This window comes from Hylobates moloch, unplaced genomic scaffold (genome assembly GCF_009828535.3).
Source record: "Hylobates moloch isolate HMO894 unplaced genomic scaffold, HMol_V3 SCAFFOLD_7, whole genome shotgun sequence".
NCBI classification, from domain to species: Eukaryota; Metazoa; Chordata; class Mammalia; order Primates; family Hylobatidae; genus Hylobates; species Hylobates moloch.
The window spans coordinates 12,423,921-12,443,493 of NW_026652282.1; the positions used below are offsets into that span (position 1 = coordinate 12,423,921).

Here is a 19,573-nt window from a genome sequence, read left to right on the forward strand (position 1 = left end):
GTGTGTTTTCAATTGCAACCCCTGCCTCTTTCTATGGGATGTGGTAAAGGTTCAGAAGAACTAGTAAGGTTATTAAAGAAGAAAATAATTATCATTTTAAAAAACAGATGAAAATGACAGAGTACTTTTGCCTTGAAATTTGTTGACGTCAATACATAGGAGATATTGCCCAGATAGCTGTTTCTTGCAAGAAAAGAACAGGAGGAAATGTACTGAAAGAACACAGTGAAACCTCATGTTTAGTCTTCAGGGAGAATCACTTCACAGTTTGAAACACTGACGCAGACTATTGAAGGATGTTGTGTAATCTGCGTCTCTGGAGGGTTTATAGAATAGATGCTCTGCTGGGGAGGGTTTGAGTGTGGCCCTGACCAAGGGCAAGGACATGGGCTGCCAGGGCTCCACTCAACTGCTTCTCTGGGAATAATCCCTGACCACAGCCCAGTGTGGCCTCTTCCCCCGCCCCTCCACCATGCCCACTCCCACTTTGTGAGGAACTCAGTTCAATAGGCAGTCTAGCCCACCTTGCATTCCATCTCTAACAGTCTGACCTGGTAGGTCCTCTCTCTTTTCATTCCCAACCCTCCCAGGACTCCATCTCTCCAAGCCCTTTATAATGTTAGTTTTGAATTGTTAGATCAAATTGGTAAATATATGGGTGTTCATTGTACTATTCATCCAACTTCTCTTTATGTATGACAACTTTTATAATGAAAAATAGTAGGGGGTTCACAAGGGTTGAGAAAAGATTGTGTGGGGCCTGGTTACTATTTAAAGACTTTGGCTTCTACCCTGGGAGAGATGAGGAGATATGGAGAAGTTTGAGTAAAGAAATAATATGGTCTGGTTTTCTGTTTTAACGTGATATGTCAGCGCTTTCTTTCTCTACTTAAACCTGGCTCAATACCGAGAGGATGAGGAGTGTTGTAGTTCTGGATATAGTCTTGCCAGAGCCTCTGAAATATGCCCTGCATTACTCACAAGAAAAGCATAAACAGCCGGGCACAGTGGCTCACGCCTGTAATCCCAGCACTTTGGCAGGCCAAGGTGGGTGGATCACCTGAGGTCAGGAGTTCAAGACCAGCCTGGCCAACATGGTGAAACCCCATCTCTACTAAAAATACAAAAATTAGCCAGGCATAGTGGCATGTGCCTGTAATCCCAGCTACTCAGGAGGCTGAGGCAGGAGAATCACTTGAACCCGAGAAGCGGAGGTTACAGTGAGCTGAGATTGCGCCATTGCACTCTAGCCTGGGCAACCAGAGCGAAACTCTGACTCAAATAAAAAAAAAAATGAAAGAAAAGAAGAAAAGAAAAGAAAAGAAAAGAAAAAATGATAAACAACAAATGGCTTCAACCAAGGTATAGCACAGGAATAGCCAACAAACAATTGACCAGAGTGCTATGTAAATGCTAAAGCACAACTATAATCCGCATTTTAAAATGTCCAGTTGTGAAATACACCCAAATTGTCTAAGATTCTGGTTTCTCTCTATGCCACTGCCCATGGTTCTGTGTTTGGTTTGGATCAATATTCACTCTGGCGACCCCACTGCACATTATTCAGTCATGAGTTTGCAGACATTCCAATCCCAGTTCTTATTCTCCATTGAGTATACACCTGGTATGGTGAAGATGATATCTTCAAGTTATTCCAGGAAGAGGAGTTGATGACTGCCTTGGTCCATTTTATATCTCTATAAAGGAATACCTGAGACGGGGTAATTTATAAAGAAAAGAGGTTTTGTTGGCTCATGGTTTTGCAGACTGTGCAAGCATGGCAACAGCATCTGCTTCTGGCCAGGATCTCAGGAAGTAAAAGCTTTTGGGATCCCGACCCAAATGGTGGAAGGGGAAGGGTGAGCAGGAGTGTCACATGGCAAGAGAGGGAGCAAGAAAGAGGAGGAGGAGAGGTGCCAGGCTCTTTTTAATAACCAGGTCTTGCGTGAATTCATTACCGTGCGGGAAGGCACCAAGCCATTCATGAGGGATCTGACCCCATGACCCAAACACCTCCTACTAAGCCCCACTTCCAACATTGAGGATCATATTTCAACATGATATTTGGAAGCGACAAGCATCCAAATCATGTCAATGACAAAGTATTTTTTAAATGGGCATAAGGTAAAAATAGAACAATAATAATTTAAAATAGAAACAAAAACAATCAATCACTATGAATCCTATAACACAACCTATGAACATTTTTAAATGCTGTATGATTTCAGGCAACATATTTAAATTCGCTTAGCCTCTGTTTCTTCTTTTGTTGAATGCAATTAGTAATACTTGCTTTATCCCTTTGGATGGAGATCCAAAGAGATACAATAGCCATCCAAAGGGATAAAGCAAGTATTACTAATTGTAGTTAGAGTTAAATGAAATAATGAGAAACAGTAAGAATTAATGAATAAAATGAGACCTGTGAACACAATTTTATGTTATTTATACAAAGTAATATTGAAACTACTCCAGTCCACAAACTAAAGGAAAAAAAAGATTTATTTAGGAAACATATTTTACTTTATATATATATATAAATATTCATATCCTCAATGACTAAACCTTGGAAGTTAGATAACCTATCCATCTGGAAAGACACATAGATCTCGCAGGAAGGTGGTAGAAGGGAATACGTAGATATATCAGGTATCTATTTGAATTCTTAGCCCAAAGATAAAAAGAACTATGAAACTATGAAAAAAACTGCCATGTACGTTGATTTCTAACCCCTCACAATAACCTCAACTTCCCACCTCTCTCCCCACAAAAGGACTCTAGCATAATCCTTGGGGAAGTTTTGTAAATTGTGTTTTGTTTGCCGATCTATTGAAATGTGCTGTGTCAAAGCAACGCATTCAAAACTGTAACCTGAGGCTTTCTGCAATCATTGCACTACTAAAATGAACCTTGGTATTCCCCCTTTATAGCTGTGCAGATGATAATCTAGTAAATAAATATAATATGTGATGGGAATTTAATAAGGGCCTCGATCGCTATTGCAATGATGGCAGAGACATTAACATTGGGAAACCTCTGTCACTTTTGTGCAAGCAGATGTTAGTTCTTACAGTCATTGGTTTAAATTTTCTTTAGCTCTAAAAAGAGCACATTATATCACCTGGAATTGTCCCAAATGAAAGCCAAAAGGCTTATCATAGCAATAAATTGTTCCCCTGCTGGCTTATGGCTCTGTCCTCTCAAGGACCTTTGAGTTCTTGCTTGCAGGAGCCCCAAGCAATGAAGAAATAGAACAGGTGAGTCATCCCCCACATACCTGGCAGATTAAGTCAGAGGCACCAATCCTCAGTATAAGACAGTCTAAGTAGCATTAGAATTTGACCAATCCACAAAGTTTTACCATATTGACTAGTTAATTTAACAAAATAGCTTGTCCATCCATCAGATAAACTGTTTTTTAACTGAATTGATTGGGAAGCCAGTTGATTCAATAAATGTCAACTGGTGCAATGACAGTCATGGTCAGAAAAAAAAGCAATCATTTTAAAACATGCGTCATTACCTGATTGGATGGAAGTTAATACTGGTATAATTAGCTTTTCAATCTCTCTCGCACGTGCTCTCTTTCTCTCTCTCTCTCTCTCTCTCTGCAGTTTGTTTTTTGCAAATATACTAGTAGAGTTTTGCAGTGTCTTGTTTAATTTCTTTGTGTTGAAAATTCAAATAGATACATTACACTCCCTAGCAGAGAAGATCAATGTGTGGTTGCATTTTTCCAGATGGATAGGTTATCCTACTTCTAAATATTTAGTCATCATAGGAACAATTATATATTCATATAGCAAAGTATTTCCCTTAAGTAAACCCTTTCCTTATTCTTTATGGCCTCAGGTTGAATAATTTCAATATCAATTTTAATAAAGAAAATTTTCACTTACAGATCACATTTTCTTTACTAATTTTATGGTTTAATATTATTTCATCCTACTCTCACAATAACTCTTTGGGCATATAGAACAACTATTAGTTCCTTTCTAAAGATAGTCTATTGATATGAAATGGGAACTAGTTCTTTCACTGGATTGCCTCCTCTCCACTTTTATGAAACCTTGCTCACCAGGGGCCACTCAGTTAGTAAATGGTAGTGTTAGTATTAGAATTCAGGCAGTGCAAGGTAGTGCTGTACATATGCTGTATATTCGTCTACTCCCAGTGGGATCTGGGATAGCATCCTAACACCAAACACTTGAATATTTCCGCATTCAGTAATATGATGGTATCATTTAGTACAATAAATAAAGACCATTACACATAACAAATGAAGATCATAAAGAGCATTATGTCTGCTCAGGTCAAGTGTTGCCACCAAATAGTTTTTAGAGGTTTTTGGATTTTAGAGTTGCATATAAGGGATTGTGGCTATGTTTTCCTCTGGTCCTCATGCTCTTTTTCACTATGTGAAGCAACCAGTCATTTAATATTCGAATAACTACCTACATACTTTTTTTTCTCTTACTTCGAAGCTTCTCTGGATAGCAATCAAGCTATTAGTGGTCAGCAGACAGAACCATTAACCCCAAGTATTTTTTCCATTGTCTTCATTATGCACAAAATGCAATTCGGTTCTTTCTTTCACTACTGAGAGCTCAACTACACTTTACACAATATTACTCATAATTTTTCACCCGTTTCTTTCTTTCTCTTTCAACTTTTTCCCTAGCTTCTTTAGAAATGGTCCGGGAGAGAGACAGAAGAAGTAAAAGGATGAGGCCATATCCCAGAAGCCAAGAAGGCAGATTCTGTCAAAGAGGGTGACAGGGTGCCCTACACTGTAAAATGCTTCAAACAGACTTAGGAGAGTGAGGACCAAAAAGCTGTGACCTTGACAACCAGAAATTCACAGTGCCCTTTGAGGAAACAGTTTTCTCAAGGTGTGGAAATGGAAGTCGGAATGCAAAGAGTTGAGGAGCAAGTGCATGGTGGTGAAGCCAATCTATTTTTTAATTAACCAGGGTCAATATCCTTTAAAAGTCTTCAGAATGCCTGTAAGTTTCCTTTACTAGTTCCATGTACTTCCTTGTTTTCCCATCAAAATCTGGATTTTTGGCAGAAGAGAATGAAAAAAATTAAAAATTAAAAACGCTGCTTTTCCTTAAGCACTGACAAAATACAGTAAAAGCTGATTCTTATTAAATTGTGTTCTCTTTTGCTTGTTTTCATTACACTGCTGGCATTATAACAGTTTGTATTCTAATGTTTTATGAATAGATGTGCAATATTTCAGATATATTGTGAGATAATATGTTACTGTGATTTGGCCTGATGGCTGTATCAGCATAAACCTATTTATATAGGGAAATATCTTTCCTAAATTCCAAAGGATTGACCAGCAAACTAATAGCTTGAGGCATTTTGTGCCTCAAATTGCCATTTTGTGGGTCAAAATGATTATATAGCAGTAATTTTATATAGTTCCACCTCACAAGTTTTCAAATGCAACCTTGATACAAACTGAATATTGCCAAATACTTCATAAATCATTAAATGTGGCAGGCTATGAGCCAATGGCTTAGGATGACATATGGAGTCCAGGCGACTCCAAGAACCATTAAGACATGAATCTTAATTAAACTTTTGCTAAATTTTGCAAATAAGGGCCGCCTGTTCACTGTAGCAAGGCACTGGACAAAGGCACCTTCCAGGCTTGCTTGCCTGTGGTGGCTAGCGCTCACCTCTGCTCTATGCCGTGCCCAAGAGTTCTTGCTCCACCCTTTCCAAAGGTCTTGGGTATGCCCTAGCTCTGTTGTTCTGGGATCCTACTGCCAGATTGGGTCCCAAGACATCAGACAGTTGAAAAATGTACCTTCTCTGGATCTGATTAAATGTCTTCTTTCATCCAACACCTCACATGCATATTTACTTTATGTATTCACCAGTTTTCAAAAAATATAAGTGACATCAAAGGGTAATTACGGAAAAATTACATCTAGAGACACAATTGTCATTTTTTTATTGGCCAAACTCTCCCCTACTGGCCTGTACCACTATAAAGACTTGCACAAACTACTTGCATCCCCCTACTGCCCCTACTGTGTTATAATAATTTTTTAAAGATGAATGTCGTGTATTATAAATTGGCTCTTATTCTGTGCCCAGAATAAGATAAAAGCCCTTTTAGAACAATGTTATGAAAATAAAGAGCAGAATAACTCAATAAATAACACCTAAAAATCATTCATTCAAGCCAAAATTTTTTTAAATAATGATATTCTTAGTAATGATAATACTTACTTATGATAAAAGTAATTAATTTTATCATAATTAATGAATGGGTCCCTTATAGGACATTCTTTCTCTATATTATCTGAATCTAGCATGGTGTCTTCAATAAAGTGGTGGGACATTCAACACATTTTTAAGGAAGGGAAGAAGGAAGGGAAGAAAATGTGCATTTGGTTATGTAACTAACCTTGAGAATATTTTATACAGGAAAATAAGATGTAAAATGGGAAACAAAATATTATGCTAAGGGGCCCCATGAATTGAAATAAGGACTGAGAATTTGGGCTCTGGGTTTCTTTTTGCTTTTTGGTTTTTAATCTGTGTCCTCTCCTATTCCCTATTTCTCATCCAGGAATGATGAAAAATGTGCATAATCTGTGTAGTGATACTCGTAACTGGAGTCTGATCATTATCATTCTATATGCAATAACTTGCTTAATTCTTTTATATTTTCTAATGGTTAGTTCTTGTGAAAAACATAGATGATGAAACTACACCAAAAAAAAAGTTATCTGCGTTTACATTTCTTCTGTGAAGCAAATCCAGACATTACCATCCCAGTGCATTTTCTTTCTGTAGTGAATTGATTTTCAGACATTTCTGTCCTTCCAGTTTCATCAAGTAGTTTTTGCCAGGAACTTGGAAACTGGAATGACAGCTATATTTCCACTTCCTTTACAACATTTTGTTTCCAGTACATATCACTTCACAATGTGTTCCCTCATGGCACATTACTGGATCATTAAATTAAAAGTGAGAGGTGTGGTTGATGATTGACTGCTCTCTAATTACCCAGAGTGTTTGTCAAAGGCAGTAGGCAGGAGATATAAGCTCTATTTGCTGTTACATTGATTGTCAAGGTTACAGAACATCTTTGCTAGCATAGAAAACTTTTCCAATAAGGATATTTAGTGGAACAGACCTTCCCCCAGTGGAATAAATTCCCTCCGCACCAGAATAAATAGTGAAGAAAATGGTCTCGTCATCAAAATGGGTTTGTCTCATGCCTTCAAAATAAGAAACATCTAGAATCAGTGTTTCTCAATCTTCTTTTTGTTATTGTGGCCTTTTAGACCTTTTTCTTAATAGTTATCCCATGAAATTTTAATATCTTAGATATGCTGTTTATCTGCTTACATACTGTGATCATTTGGAGGACTACTGATACCATGTGGACCTGTGTCCTCATCAAATCTCATATTGAATTGTAGTCTCCAATGTTGGAGGTGGAGCCTGGTGGGAGGTGGTTGGAACATCGGGGTGGATATCTCATGAATCATTTAGCACCATCCTCTTGGTCCTGTTCTCATGAGAGTGAGTTATCATGAGATCTGGTTGTTTAAAAGTGTGCAACACCTCCCCCCTTGGTTTCTCTTTCTCCTGCTCCTGCCATGTGAATCACCTGGCTCCCCTTTGCCTTCCACCATGACTGGAAGCTTTCTGAGGCCTCCCCAGAAGCAGAAGTGGCTATGCTTCCTTTACAGCCTGCACAGCTGTGAGCCAATTAAGCCTATTTTCTTTATAAATTACCCAGTCTCAGGTATTTCTTTACAGCAGTGAGAGAATGGACTAATACAACTACAAACCACTCAAACCACTATAGTATCTCAAATTTTTTCTCCCCACCAAGAACAATTTACACTCTGTTGAGAATGCATATCTTGGATTATGCTTCCTAGCACACACTGATTGAATTCAGCTGATGTTTCACCAGTTAAAGACTTCTCTATGCAAAGTCAAACTATTCTCCTGAAGTATACCACTCAAAAGAGTGTAAGATAGAGAATAATTATTTAATAAGTCACATCTTGTCAACCAACAGGTCAAATCTCATTCCTTTTCTAAAAATAAGGAAGCCTACTAATATTAAATAGCATATGGTTCCCAAGTCAAAATGGTGTTCAAGTAAAAGATCTTCTACCCACATATTCAAACTCTTCTTCCACTTACAGAGAGAGGGGCAGGCTTTGCTCCCAGAAGGGATAAAACTATGAGCTTGCAACAGCTACCACTTCATGTGCTTGTTTATTAGCACACATTTATTGAGCTCTGACTACAAAGACTTTCAGCTTCACGAGGGCATGGATTGTGTTTGGTTTTGCTCAATGTTGTAGGATAAACGAAAGAAAGAAGGGTCCAACAATGATAGACTGGATTAAGAAAATGTGGCACATATACACCATGGAATACTATGCAGCCATAAAAAATGATGAATTCATGTCCTTTGTAGGGACATGGATGAAGCTGGAAACCATCATTCTCAGCAAACTACCACAAGGATAAAAAACCAAACACCGCATGTTCTCACTCATAGGTGGGAATCGAACAATGAGAACACATGGAATTGAACAATGAGAACACATGTTCCCACAGGAAGGGGAACATCACACACCGGGGCCTGTTGTGGGGTGGGGGGAGGGGGGAGGGATAGCATTAGGAGATATACCTGATGCTAAATGACGAGTTAATGGATGCAGCAAAACAACATGGCACATGGATACATATGTAACAAACCTGCACGTTGTGCATATGTACCCTAAAACTTAAAGTATAATAATAATAATAATAAAAAGAAAGAAGGGAGAAAATAAGGAAATGGAGAGAAGGCACTCTGCTAAGTGACTTGAACACTACCTCTAAGAGTATTATATTTAGTGTGAAGATACAAACATATAAACAAGTATAAAAAATGAAGTGTTATAATCATTATAAATAAAAATGTGTAGACATAATCAAATTACAAAGCAATAGTTAATTCTAACTGGTTGGAGGTCAAGGGCAAAGTGAAGTGGGTTACAAAAATGTTATGAAGAAAAGACTGCATTAGGACTTTTGTGGGCCCTAAAACACTCTTGCCTTTGTGGTCCCCTTCCTCTATAGAAAATATATTTAAAAATAATAATTATAGTACAATGAGATGAGTATAATTATCTGGGTGTTCTAGCAGCCCATATCCCGGATGTCTGGCAAAGACTTCCTGAGATCAAAATGTTTACATGAGAAAGACCCTAAGAACAAAGTACAAGAGTGGCTGAGAGGTAGGGTAGAGAAAACAGCCTGTTCAAAAGATGGAAAGTGAGAGATCTATGTATGACTGGATGGAAGAGAGAGAACTTGTGAGAGATGAAAATAGGGAGGGAGGTGGAGGTGGAGGGGGTGTCAAACTTTAGCAGGGCCTGTGTTAAGGGGTCCGGCTTTAGCCTAAGGATAATGATAAGCCATTTAAAAGTGTCTGTGTTAGGAACTAACAGGACCAGGTTTACATTTGGGGCATTCATTCATTCAGGCTGTATCACAGACAATGGATTGGTAGATATTCTAGGGGGACTTCTGGGCTCCCTCTTCTAGGCCAATACACCCATCCCTAGCAGCTAAGAATATTGGCTATTGAAGGCTCACAGCTGAGTCCTTCAATGGGAATTGCATCCAGCCACAGTGAACTGCCTTTTTCAAGGATAGACCCTCTCCCAGAAGGCACCCACAGGCATGCCTGGCCAATGTGGAGATACAAAGGCCCTGCTCCCTTAACTCAATCAGGAATAGCCCCAGCTCCTGAGCTTCCTGAAAGATTGGCTGAGGCTTCTGTTGTAACCATGTTTCTGGTTGTTTCTCCCTCTGCCTAATCCTACTCTATTTGTTATCTGTTGCCGCCACAAACTTAACAGCTTAAAAAAATACACATTTATCATCTCACAGTGTCCATGGTCAAGAGTCTGGGCACAGCCTAACTGGTTCTTCTGCTCAGGCTGCAAAGTGTAGGTCAGACTGCATTCTCATCTGGAGATTTGAATGGGGAAAAATCTGCTTCCAAGCTTCCTCCAGTTGTTGTCAGAATTCATTTCCTTGTTGTAAGACTGAGGATCCCAGCTTCTTGATGGCTGTTGGTTGGAGGCTGTCCTTGGTGCCTAGAGGTCTCCAGCAATTCCTAGAGCATGCTTGTCTAACCTGTGGCCTGCGGGCCGCTTGCAGCCCAGGGCAGCTTTGAATGTGGCCCAACACAGATTCGTAAACATTTTTGGCGAATTTTGTTTAGCTCATCAGGTATTGTTAGTGTTAGTGTATTTTGTGTGACCCAAGACAATTCTTCTTCTTCAAATTTGGCCCAGGGAAGCCAAAAGATTGGACACCTCTGTCCTAGAAGCTGACCACAGTTTCTTTCACATGGGCTTTCCCAACATGGCCACTTACTGAATCAAGACAGCAAGAAGATCTCAAAAACAAATCTGCTAGCAAGACAGACTCAGATATAATATAAAGTAATTGCAGGAGTGTGACATCTCATCACTTTTATTGTATTCTATTCATTAGAAGCAAGCCACAGGTACCATACTCACTGAAGGGGAGGGGATTATATGAAGGCATGAACACCAAGAGATGGGAATGATACGGGCCACCTTAACATCTGTCCGCCACACTTTGCCTTCCTCATTTCTTAAAGGTGTATCTCCTGAGCGCATGCCCCAATAAACCTGCTGTATGCAGCTACCTATCTTAGAGTTTGTATGCAAGGAGGCACACTGGAGGCAGGGAAGTGAGTTAGAGACTACTGCTGTAACTTTAACTATGGGTGATAGCAGTGGGAAATTGAGTCGCAAATTTTATTTTCATTAATAAATGTATAATCACTGTTCTTAGAATTTAGAATTATTCATGGCCTATCTGGAAATAGAATCAACCTAAAAACCACAAGGTGTCTTCAAACAAGGATACACACAACAAAAATAATTCATTTCTATGGTTGTAGAGCAGATTAAAGATAACTAATAAAAACAAGACTATGTTCCACAGTGTGAAAATAAATTTCAGACCATAATCAGTCACACAATCAAAAAGAGATGATTATTACTTTATTAAGTTAGCACAGATTGGACTTTTATAAATTGTAGAAATGGTCAACAAATAGAATTGTCCTATTGGGGCTGATATTCAGAAAATATATAATCAACTGTTGTGTGATAACAGGATAAAATTCTATCCTGTATATCAATACTTCCATTTTTATCCATCCATTTACAATAATTACTTCTCACTTTTGTTTACTTAGTCATATACAGAGTGATACAAGTGATCGTCAAAAAGGATCCATTTTCAATGATTTCTACCCCATATTATATGTATTCTCCACTGGAAAATTTATTTTTCCTTAGGTCTTTGAAGTGTGAAAATATATATATAGGCCTGATCTTATTTCTAAAAATGCTCAAATCAATAACTACAAATACCACATGACCACATTTATACACTATATTGTCAGAAGAATATTTTAGAATATTTTGAGTCATCAATAGCTTATGATTTCAGTGGTGTTGGTGGGTATAATTGATTGCTTTTCACTTTCAAGCACATTCAAAATTTATTACAAAAGAAGAATGGTGAAACAAAATATATGATCTGCTCTTGGTATTTCAGGACGCTCAGCAGTCATACAGAAACAAATGTTTAATTTCTTGAGGAAGCAGAACAACAGCCCTTCAGAGAGGGGTGAGCCTCTCATCCTCTGTCATGAAGGCATCATTAATATGCCCTCCCTTCATGTCCAGGGGATCACAGGGGATGCCATTTTCAATTGTGATCATGTTTTCACACTTATCTTCAGCGTCATCCACTTCAGATGGTTCTTTGTTCTTTCTAAAAGCACATAAAAAAGAGTGATTGGCATCTAGAAGGACCATAACCATGGTTTCATATGGTCTTCTGTATGAACATGGAGAACAGGAAGGGGAATAGGAACCTTAGAACAATGAAATAATTGAATGATATTGTGTAATTTTCAAACAAATTTCAAAGACCATAAAGAGTTGGTGAGGTGAAAGGATACTATCAAGATGAGAAGTCTGTATAGATGACATATACATAGTGATCAAAACAAGTGGTCTTATTTAGAATACTAAAAGCAATATAGATGAATATGTATATGAATGAATGAGTGTATATGCACATATATACACATAGACATTCACATACACAAATTGCATGAAGCAATGTGAAGAAAATGTATAATAAATTTGCAAGTTTAAAATCCATCTCTAGGAGAACAACTTATTAACAACTGAATTGTTAAAAGTAATAAATTCCTCTCTTGGGATTTGACAAATTAATGGTCTGAAAATGTTGAGTGAAAATCAAATAGAAATGAGCTATCAGAAAGAAAATTAACATTACTTTGTAGAAAGTAAGTGCTATAAACTTCAAATATTGCTGCTTGGCTCTACTCATTACAAAATAATTGTGTTAATTTGCAAGTCACAATTTTGGAACTCAGAACACATTTTCCCTAATTACTTTACAACTTGTAGTTATAATTCCAAGTCACTCCAAAAATTCCGTATGACAGGATAAATTCTTGAGTTTCTCATAGCTTCACTCTTTATAGACCTTGCTGACCCCAACCCAAGTAATATGCAGATCTGTAATATTTCTTTGGAGTGTGGAAAACAGTAGACTCAAATTCAAAGGTTTTTCCTGTCTTTTGTGAAAGACTAAAACAATGAGACAATTATGCTTGATATCATGCAGTAAAAGAAAAAAGAGAGGTGGGTGCCTCTAGGTAACCAGAAGGAGGGGTTTCCCTAAGGCTTATCACAGGTTAGATGGTGGATCACCACCCCATGGTGACACCATGGAGGCATGAGGTTAGGCATGAGGCTCCTGGACTTCCAAAGGGTTGTCTTGTCCCAGGAATTTGTGGAAATGCCAAATAGCAGAAACAAAGAGATCATCTGGCTGAGATGTTGGGCACTGCAGTGGTGACCAGGGTAGAGTCCCACCACTATGAGAGTCCCTCAGAACCCTGGTGAGTCTCTGACAGGTGAGGAGATGGTGAAGGTGCCCCAGTCATGACCGAGATGGAATTCCTATTAGTCCTGCATGAGAATGTGCTTTAAAAAATATGGTGCACATGTACCCTAGGACTTAAAGTATAATTAAAAAAAATACTTAAAAAAATCATTTTTCCCACCCACATTACTTTCCTGACTCCATTCCTGTCCTCTATATCATTTTCCCCTGTCGGTTTTATTGAGGTGTAATTGACATAAAAATTGTATATATTTAAAAAATAAAGAATATGGTGGAAGAAAGTGGAGAAAAGAGAAAGCTCTTTTTTTATAGAAGAAAGCCAACGAATATAGAAAGAGTAATAGGAACCGAAAATCACCACTATAATAATAATTGATTCTGATGAGGATTATCAATGGATACTAAGCCATTATGTGAGAGACGGTTGGAGAACAGGATATTCACATGGTCTCAAGATATCACCCCCATAAGCAAAATATTAATTATAAAAAGACACTTGTATTTTGCTAAAAGAGAAATCTAGTGAAAATTTCCAACAATGAAAGAAACTGATTAGTCTGTCCTGATGTGACACACTGAGTAGATCACACATATGTTTTTCCTGTGTTCCAGCCCTGCCCCCTCCAATTTGTTTTGACCTGAATCTCATAATGAGGAGCCTAATCAGAAAAATCCAAATTTAAAAATGTTTTGCAAAACAGCTGACCTGGACTCAGCACAGAGTAGGCACTCAACTCTATGGGTGGATGAATCAATGAATGTAGATTAATGGCTGACTAGCTGAATAATAAATATATGGATGGACAGAAGATGGGTGGGTGGCTGAACAAATGATGAAAGGTGGATGGACAGATGGATAAAATAATCAATGAATGTAGTTCAATTGCTGGTTGGCTGGATGATATATTAATGGCTGTCTGGCTGAATGGATGGATGGATGGATGGATGGACAGATGATAGATGGTAGATTGAACAATTAGATGTATGTATGGATGGACTAATGTTGTAGGTAAAGTTACTCAGGCAGTAGCCCTAAGTAGACCTTGAACGGGCTTTACCACAAGAAAGAAGGAAGGAAGGAAGGAAAGAAGGAAGGAAGGAAGGAAGGAAGGAAGGAAGGAAGGAAGGAAGGGAATTTTACACACAAGAAATTTCTTATATCTCTTGTATTTTAGGCTTTGCTGATGGTTTATTAAATAATTTCAAATAGTTGTTCATTTAAAACAAAGGTAAAGTGGCATTCCAATTCTGTAGATCCCAATGTCATAATTTGAAAGTATTTTACCATTGTATATGCCACCATCAAATATCACAATTAAACACAATAGGCAATCACTGAATTGTAGATGCCACATTTTAAACATTTATTAATAAAACTTCTGGCCCAATGATGGGTTGAAAGTCAGGAGTTGTGGTCCTAGAGACCTAGGGAAAGATAGGCTGCTATATTTTTCCATCCTTGGGGTGAAGACACCGCAGTGGTCATGGCAAGCATCAGCAATCAGCAATCAGCATGGGTTGGGGTGGACATAGATTTTAACGTGATGAGAGGATCCTCCCAGGTGAAATTACCGACCAGAGGATTAGAACACTTTGGTTCCTCTTCCTGTAGATAGGTGTATTGTTCACTTTCCACGTCCTCCAGAAAGCAAAGGAAATCGACATTCTATAACCATCAATCACATCACCTCCATTCATAGTATCCAACATTCACTAACAGCTACATTTTGAGTGTCTACTATGTGTATGGAAGAGATACAGTCCTTGTCCTAAAATGAACTCAATGAAAGGGAAAAACGCCATATACACTCATCCTCCCTCTCCTCATTTTAATGCTTTATAAGAGAGAGGACTGTTTCTTCTAAAGATGAAGCTGTAAGTAGCAAATGTCTATTTATAAATTATCATTTCAAATGGCTATCTCATGTAAATTCCCCCAAAATCACTCCTCACTGGGCTTGGAGTGAATAATAATTTTCCACAACAATAAATAGATTGTGGACAGCCAAATTTTACCCTGATATTTGTATATGTTAAGTATGAAACCTGTATTACAAACATTTTAGTAAAGGAAGCATTCTGAAGTAGGTGGCAATGCAATAGTAGTCTTAGAAATAATAATTGCCAGTGCCTATTTTCCAGTTTCTTCAGTTAATAAAAAAAGTATTTATAGAGTTAGAAGAAAAATGACGAAGAGCTAGATGTATGTGATGATCATTACAAGGAATCTCGTGCCCCTTTCCTGGCAACAAGGAAAAATGATTCATCAGGCATCACAAAAGAATGGGGAAAGACTAAAAAGGAAGATGTAAACAAATGAGGACAAGTTTTTCTTCTTTAGAATAAGAATAATATCTCAACCAAAAAGATTCCAAGGCGAATTGCTGTGGAAATTTATCAAACTGAGCTGTGTCAGTGGCAAATTAGGTGCATATTGTTCTTTTACAACCTTAGATCCAGTTGCAGAGTCCTGGCATTGCTGGGCTTCACAAATTGCAGTGTCAGGAATTTGCTGCTTGGTGGACATGATAAGCAGCTCAAAGGTTATCTAACAGTAATTTATCACTTTGTCACATTTCATAGTGTTTGCTGTAATAAACTGATTCACTACCTGTGCATTGCTTTTACTAAGAATAATAAAACTTAACTATCTTTCTGGATCATTCTGATTTGATGTTCTGCTAAAAACATGAGTTCTTTTTCCTGAAAACTAAAATCAAGTGTTAATTACCTCTGCTATTCCTGCAATGTCAGGGGGTTCAGGAAGAGGATGAAAAAAACTGATTAAAATACCTGGAACGAGCTCCTAGGAACCTTGAGAGTGAATACCTCTTATATATCTCATAAATATAGAGAGAAGAGGGGCAAAAAAGGGGAGAAAAGAAGTATCAGGTGTGGCCCTCAGAGCTAGGGGATGTTGAGGAATAGGGTTTGCTCTGTTCTAAGATAAAGTAATGGTGCCAAAAGCAGGAAGAGCATTTCCGTCCCCCTTCAAACAAAATAGAGCTGATTGCCGGGCGTGGTGGCTCACGCCTGTAATCCCAGCACTTTGGAAGGCTGAGATGGGCAGATCACCTGAGGTCAGGAGTTCGAGGCCAGGCTGGCCAATATGGTGAAACCCCATCTCTACTAAAAATACAAAAATTAGCTGGGCACGGTGGCACATGCCTGTAGTCCCAGCTACTCGGGAGGCTGAGGCAACAGATTGGCTTGAACCCGGGAGGTGGAGGTTGCAGTGAGCAGAGTTTGCACCAATGCACTCCAGCATGGGCAACAGAGTGAGACTCCGTCTCAAAAAAAAAAAAAAAATAGAGCTAAAGAGCCAAGACCAAAGAATAGCCAGAAAGACAATAAAAGACAGACAAATATGATTTTCAAACAGGACAGAATCAATTACTGGGGAATCGAGACCATCCTCAGAATTGCTCTGGATGATTCTGGGGAGAAATAGGATTACTGGAATGATTTGAGTGGGCATTGTAGCACAGTGACATTGATGGACTTTGAAATCAAACCTATCTAGTTTTAAATCCTGTTACTATTACTTTCTAACCATGTGACTGTAGGCAAGTTGCTTTACATGTGCCATATAACAGCAATGATAATGCTAATGATAATATTAAGTATTTATTACATGGTAGAAATCAGACTAGGTGTTTTATATGCATCATCTCACTTAATTCTTACTGCAATATTATGCATATTTTATTATCACTGTTTTTCAAATCCATTGTTTTAACCACTCAGCCACAACTACGTGCCTCATCTCTGTTTTTCAGATGAAGGAACTGACACTCAAATACATAGAGTAACTTGTCTTTCAGAATGAAACAAGATTAGTGAAAGGAGTTGACCTAGAACTCTATTTACTCTCCCCAGGCTTTACTCAACACACTTACATTAGATTTTTATCAGGTATGTATATTTAAGAACAGCAAAGAAAAACACTTGTTATATTCGATATGACATTACTCATTTTATTTACACCTCTATTTTTAAGACTATTCATTTAATTAAGACTTTATAAGAATGTGAAGTTTCGGAATATAAAAGCGTTGACTGAGCCACATCCCCTTGTGTGAAAAACAAGATCTGTGGAAATCCAAATGCATTTTTATTTACTATTGACCTTATGGGAATAGAAGTATAACTAGAAACAAACCAAGCAAATTTACTAATGACTCTACTCAGCTGGGAGCATTAGCTAGGGTTCTATGTCCTAAGTCTTTGACCTGGCTTTGTTACTATAAGATTACAATCTCCTTCTAGGCAAGGACCATCCATGTTATTTATGTTTGTCTCATCCACAATACATACTATAGCTCCTATCACAGAATGGATGGTCAATAAAACAATAAAATATTTTTACTTATCTGGGCTTTGGTTTCTGGAGGGTTGGATTTGGATCATTGTTAAGGTCCCTTCCTAAGACCCAGTTGTGATCTTAGATCCAACTAAGGTCTAACATTGTAACAGTCTATTTATATACTGGATTCAACATCAATTCTAGTATGTACATGTAAATCTGAAATTGTGCTGTATCCATGACTGTCCTTGTAAACTACAAAGTTCCAGGTTATATAAAATTAGCACTTTATAACTGCTTTTTATGGTCATGCTAGTAACTTAAATTGATATAGCACTTTCTAGCATGTAAACCACTAGGTATATTCTCTGATTTTGTCTTCTCATCATTACACTATGTAAGAAAATATTATCATCATTTTCCTTATGTGACCTGCTCAAGGACATAGCTAACAAATGCCAGAGCCTGAGACTGGAATCCAAAACCAAGAGTCTTCGTTTAGTGCTCTTTCTATTAAAACACACATCACATTATCAACTTCATCACCATCACCATCACCATCATCACCATCACTATCACTATCACCATCATCATTATCACTACCATCATAAAATTGACCATATAACTAACACATCTACTTCTAGGCTGTGGCTAGACACTAAATCTAGTAGAGACATTATTGTGAAGTATATGCAGTTCATCTTGGTTGCCTTCCCACTTGTTCTGCTCCCTAATTGTTGCCCCAAATTTTAAAAATCGCTTTTCCAACTTCTTTCCTTCAACAAATCTCTCATTTTCACAAACTGCTATTCTCAACTAGAGGGCATTAGAGAAGCAACCTCTTCCAGGTATTTCACAAAGAGGTGGCAGCTGTAATGGTGTGCTACATCTGGCTGGTACAGGTTTTCAAGGGCTGATTGCTAAATATTCAGAATTTTTCAGCCTTGATGGGAAATTGGCAAATGCTACAAATCAGGGTATTTATTCAGAATTTTTCAGCCTTGATGGGAAACTGGCAAATGCTACAAATCAGGGTATTTATTCAGAATTTTTCAGCCTTGATGGGAAACTGGCAAATGCTACAAATCAGGGTATTTTTTAGAGAGCTGGTTAACCAATTCACCACTATTGTGGTGACCAGTAGACCTCATAGGATTATTCGCATTTTTAAAAAGTGTTTATTCAGCATGGTAGTGGCATCAAGACAGACACATAGACCAATGGAACAGAATGGCAAGGATAGAAATAAATCCATGCACTTATGGCCAACAGATCTTCAACAAAGATGTCAAGAACACACAATGAGGAACGAACAATCTCTTCAATAAAAGGTGTTAGGAAAACTGGATATCTAGATGCAAAAGAATGAAACTGGATTGTTGTCTCACACCAAATACAAAAATCAACTCAAAATAGATTAAAGACTTAAACCTAAGACCTGAAACTGTAAAACTACTAGAAGAAAACATAGGAGAAAAGCTCCATGACATTGGTCTGGGCAATGACCCCAAAAGCACAAAAACAAATTCAAAAATAGACAAATGGGATTTACATCAAAATGAAACATTTCTGCACAGCAAAGGAGTTAATATCCAAAAACATATAAGAAACTCAAACAACTCAATAACAAGAAAACACATAACCCAATTTTAAAATGGGGAAAGGATGTGAATAGACAATTTTCAAAAGAAGACATACAAATGCCCAACGGGTACATGAAAGATGCTCAACTTCACTAATCATCAGGGAAATGCAAATCAAAACCACAGTGAGATACCACCTCACGCCTGTTAGAATATCTATTATCAAAAAGACGAAACATAGCAAGTGTTGGTGAGGATGTGGAGAAAAGGGAACCCTGGTACACTACTGCAGGGAATGTAAATTAGTACAGCCATTATGGAAAACAGTATGGAAGTTCCTCAAAAAATAAAAAATAAACTACCATATGATCCAGCAATTCCACTCTGGGTATATACCCAAAAGAATTGAAACCATTATGTCAAAGAGATTTCTGCACTTTTATGTTCAACCCCGCACTATTCACAACAGCCAAGGTATGGAATCAACGTAAGTGTCCATCAATGAATGAATGGATAAAGAAAATGTGATATGATGAAATACTATTCAGCCTTTAAAAAGAAGGAAATCCTGACATTTGTGACAATACAGATCAACCTGAAGAACAGCATGCTAAATGAAATAAGCCAGGCACAGAAAGACAAA

General features: G+C 37.9%; 2 protein-coding genes across 2 annotated transcripts in view; both read right to left on the bottom strand.

Annotated features, from left to right (window-relative positions):
* ACE2 (angiotensin converting enzyme 2) overlaps positions 1-19,573 on the bottom strand; it is an 84,651-nt gene that overhangs the window by 61,596 nt on the left and 3,482 nt on the right. The window lies entirely within an intron of this gene.
* Positions 11,112-19,573, bottom strand: part of CLTRN (collectrin, amino acid transport regulator) — a 37,322-nt gene continuing 28,860 nt past the window's right edge. Inside the window, exon 6 of the mRNA XM_058441406.1 lies at positions 11,112-11,871. Coding sequence (XP_058297389.1) covers positions 11,715-11,871 — 157 coding nt within the window. The 3' untranslated portion in view covers positions 11,112-11,714. The remainder of the gene's footprint in view (positions 11,872-19,573) is intronic.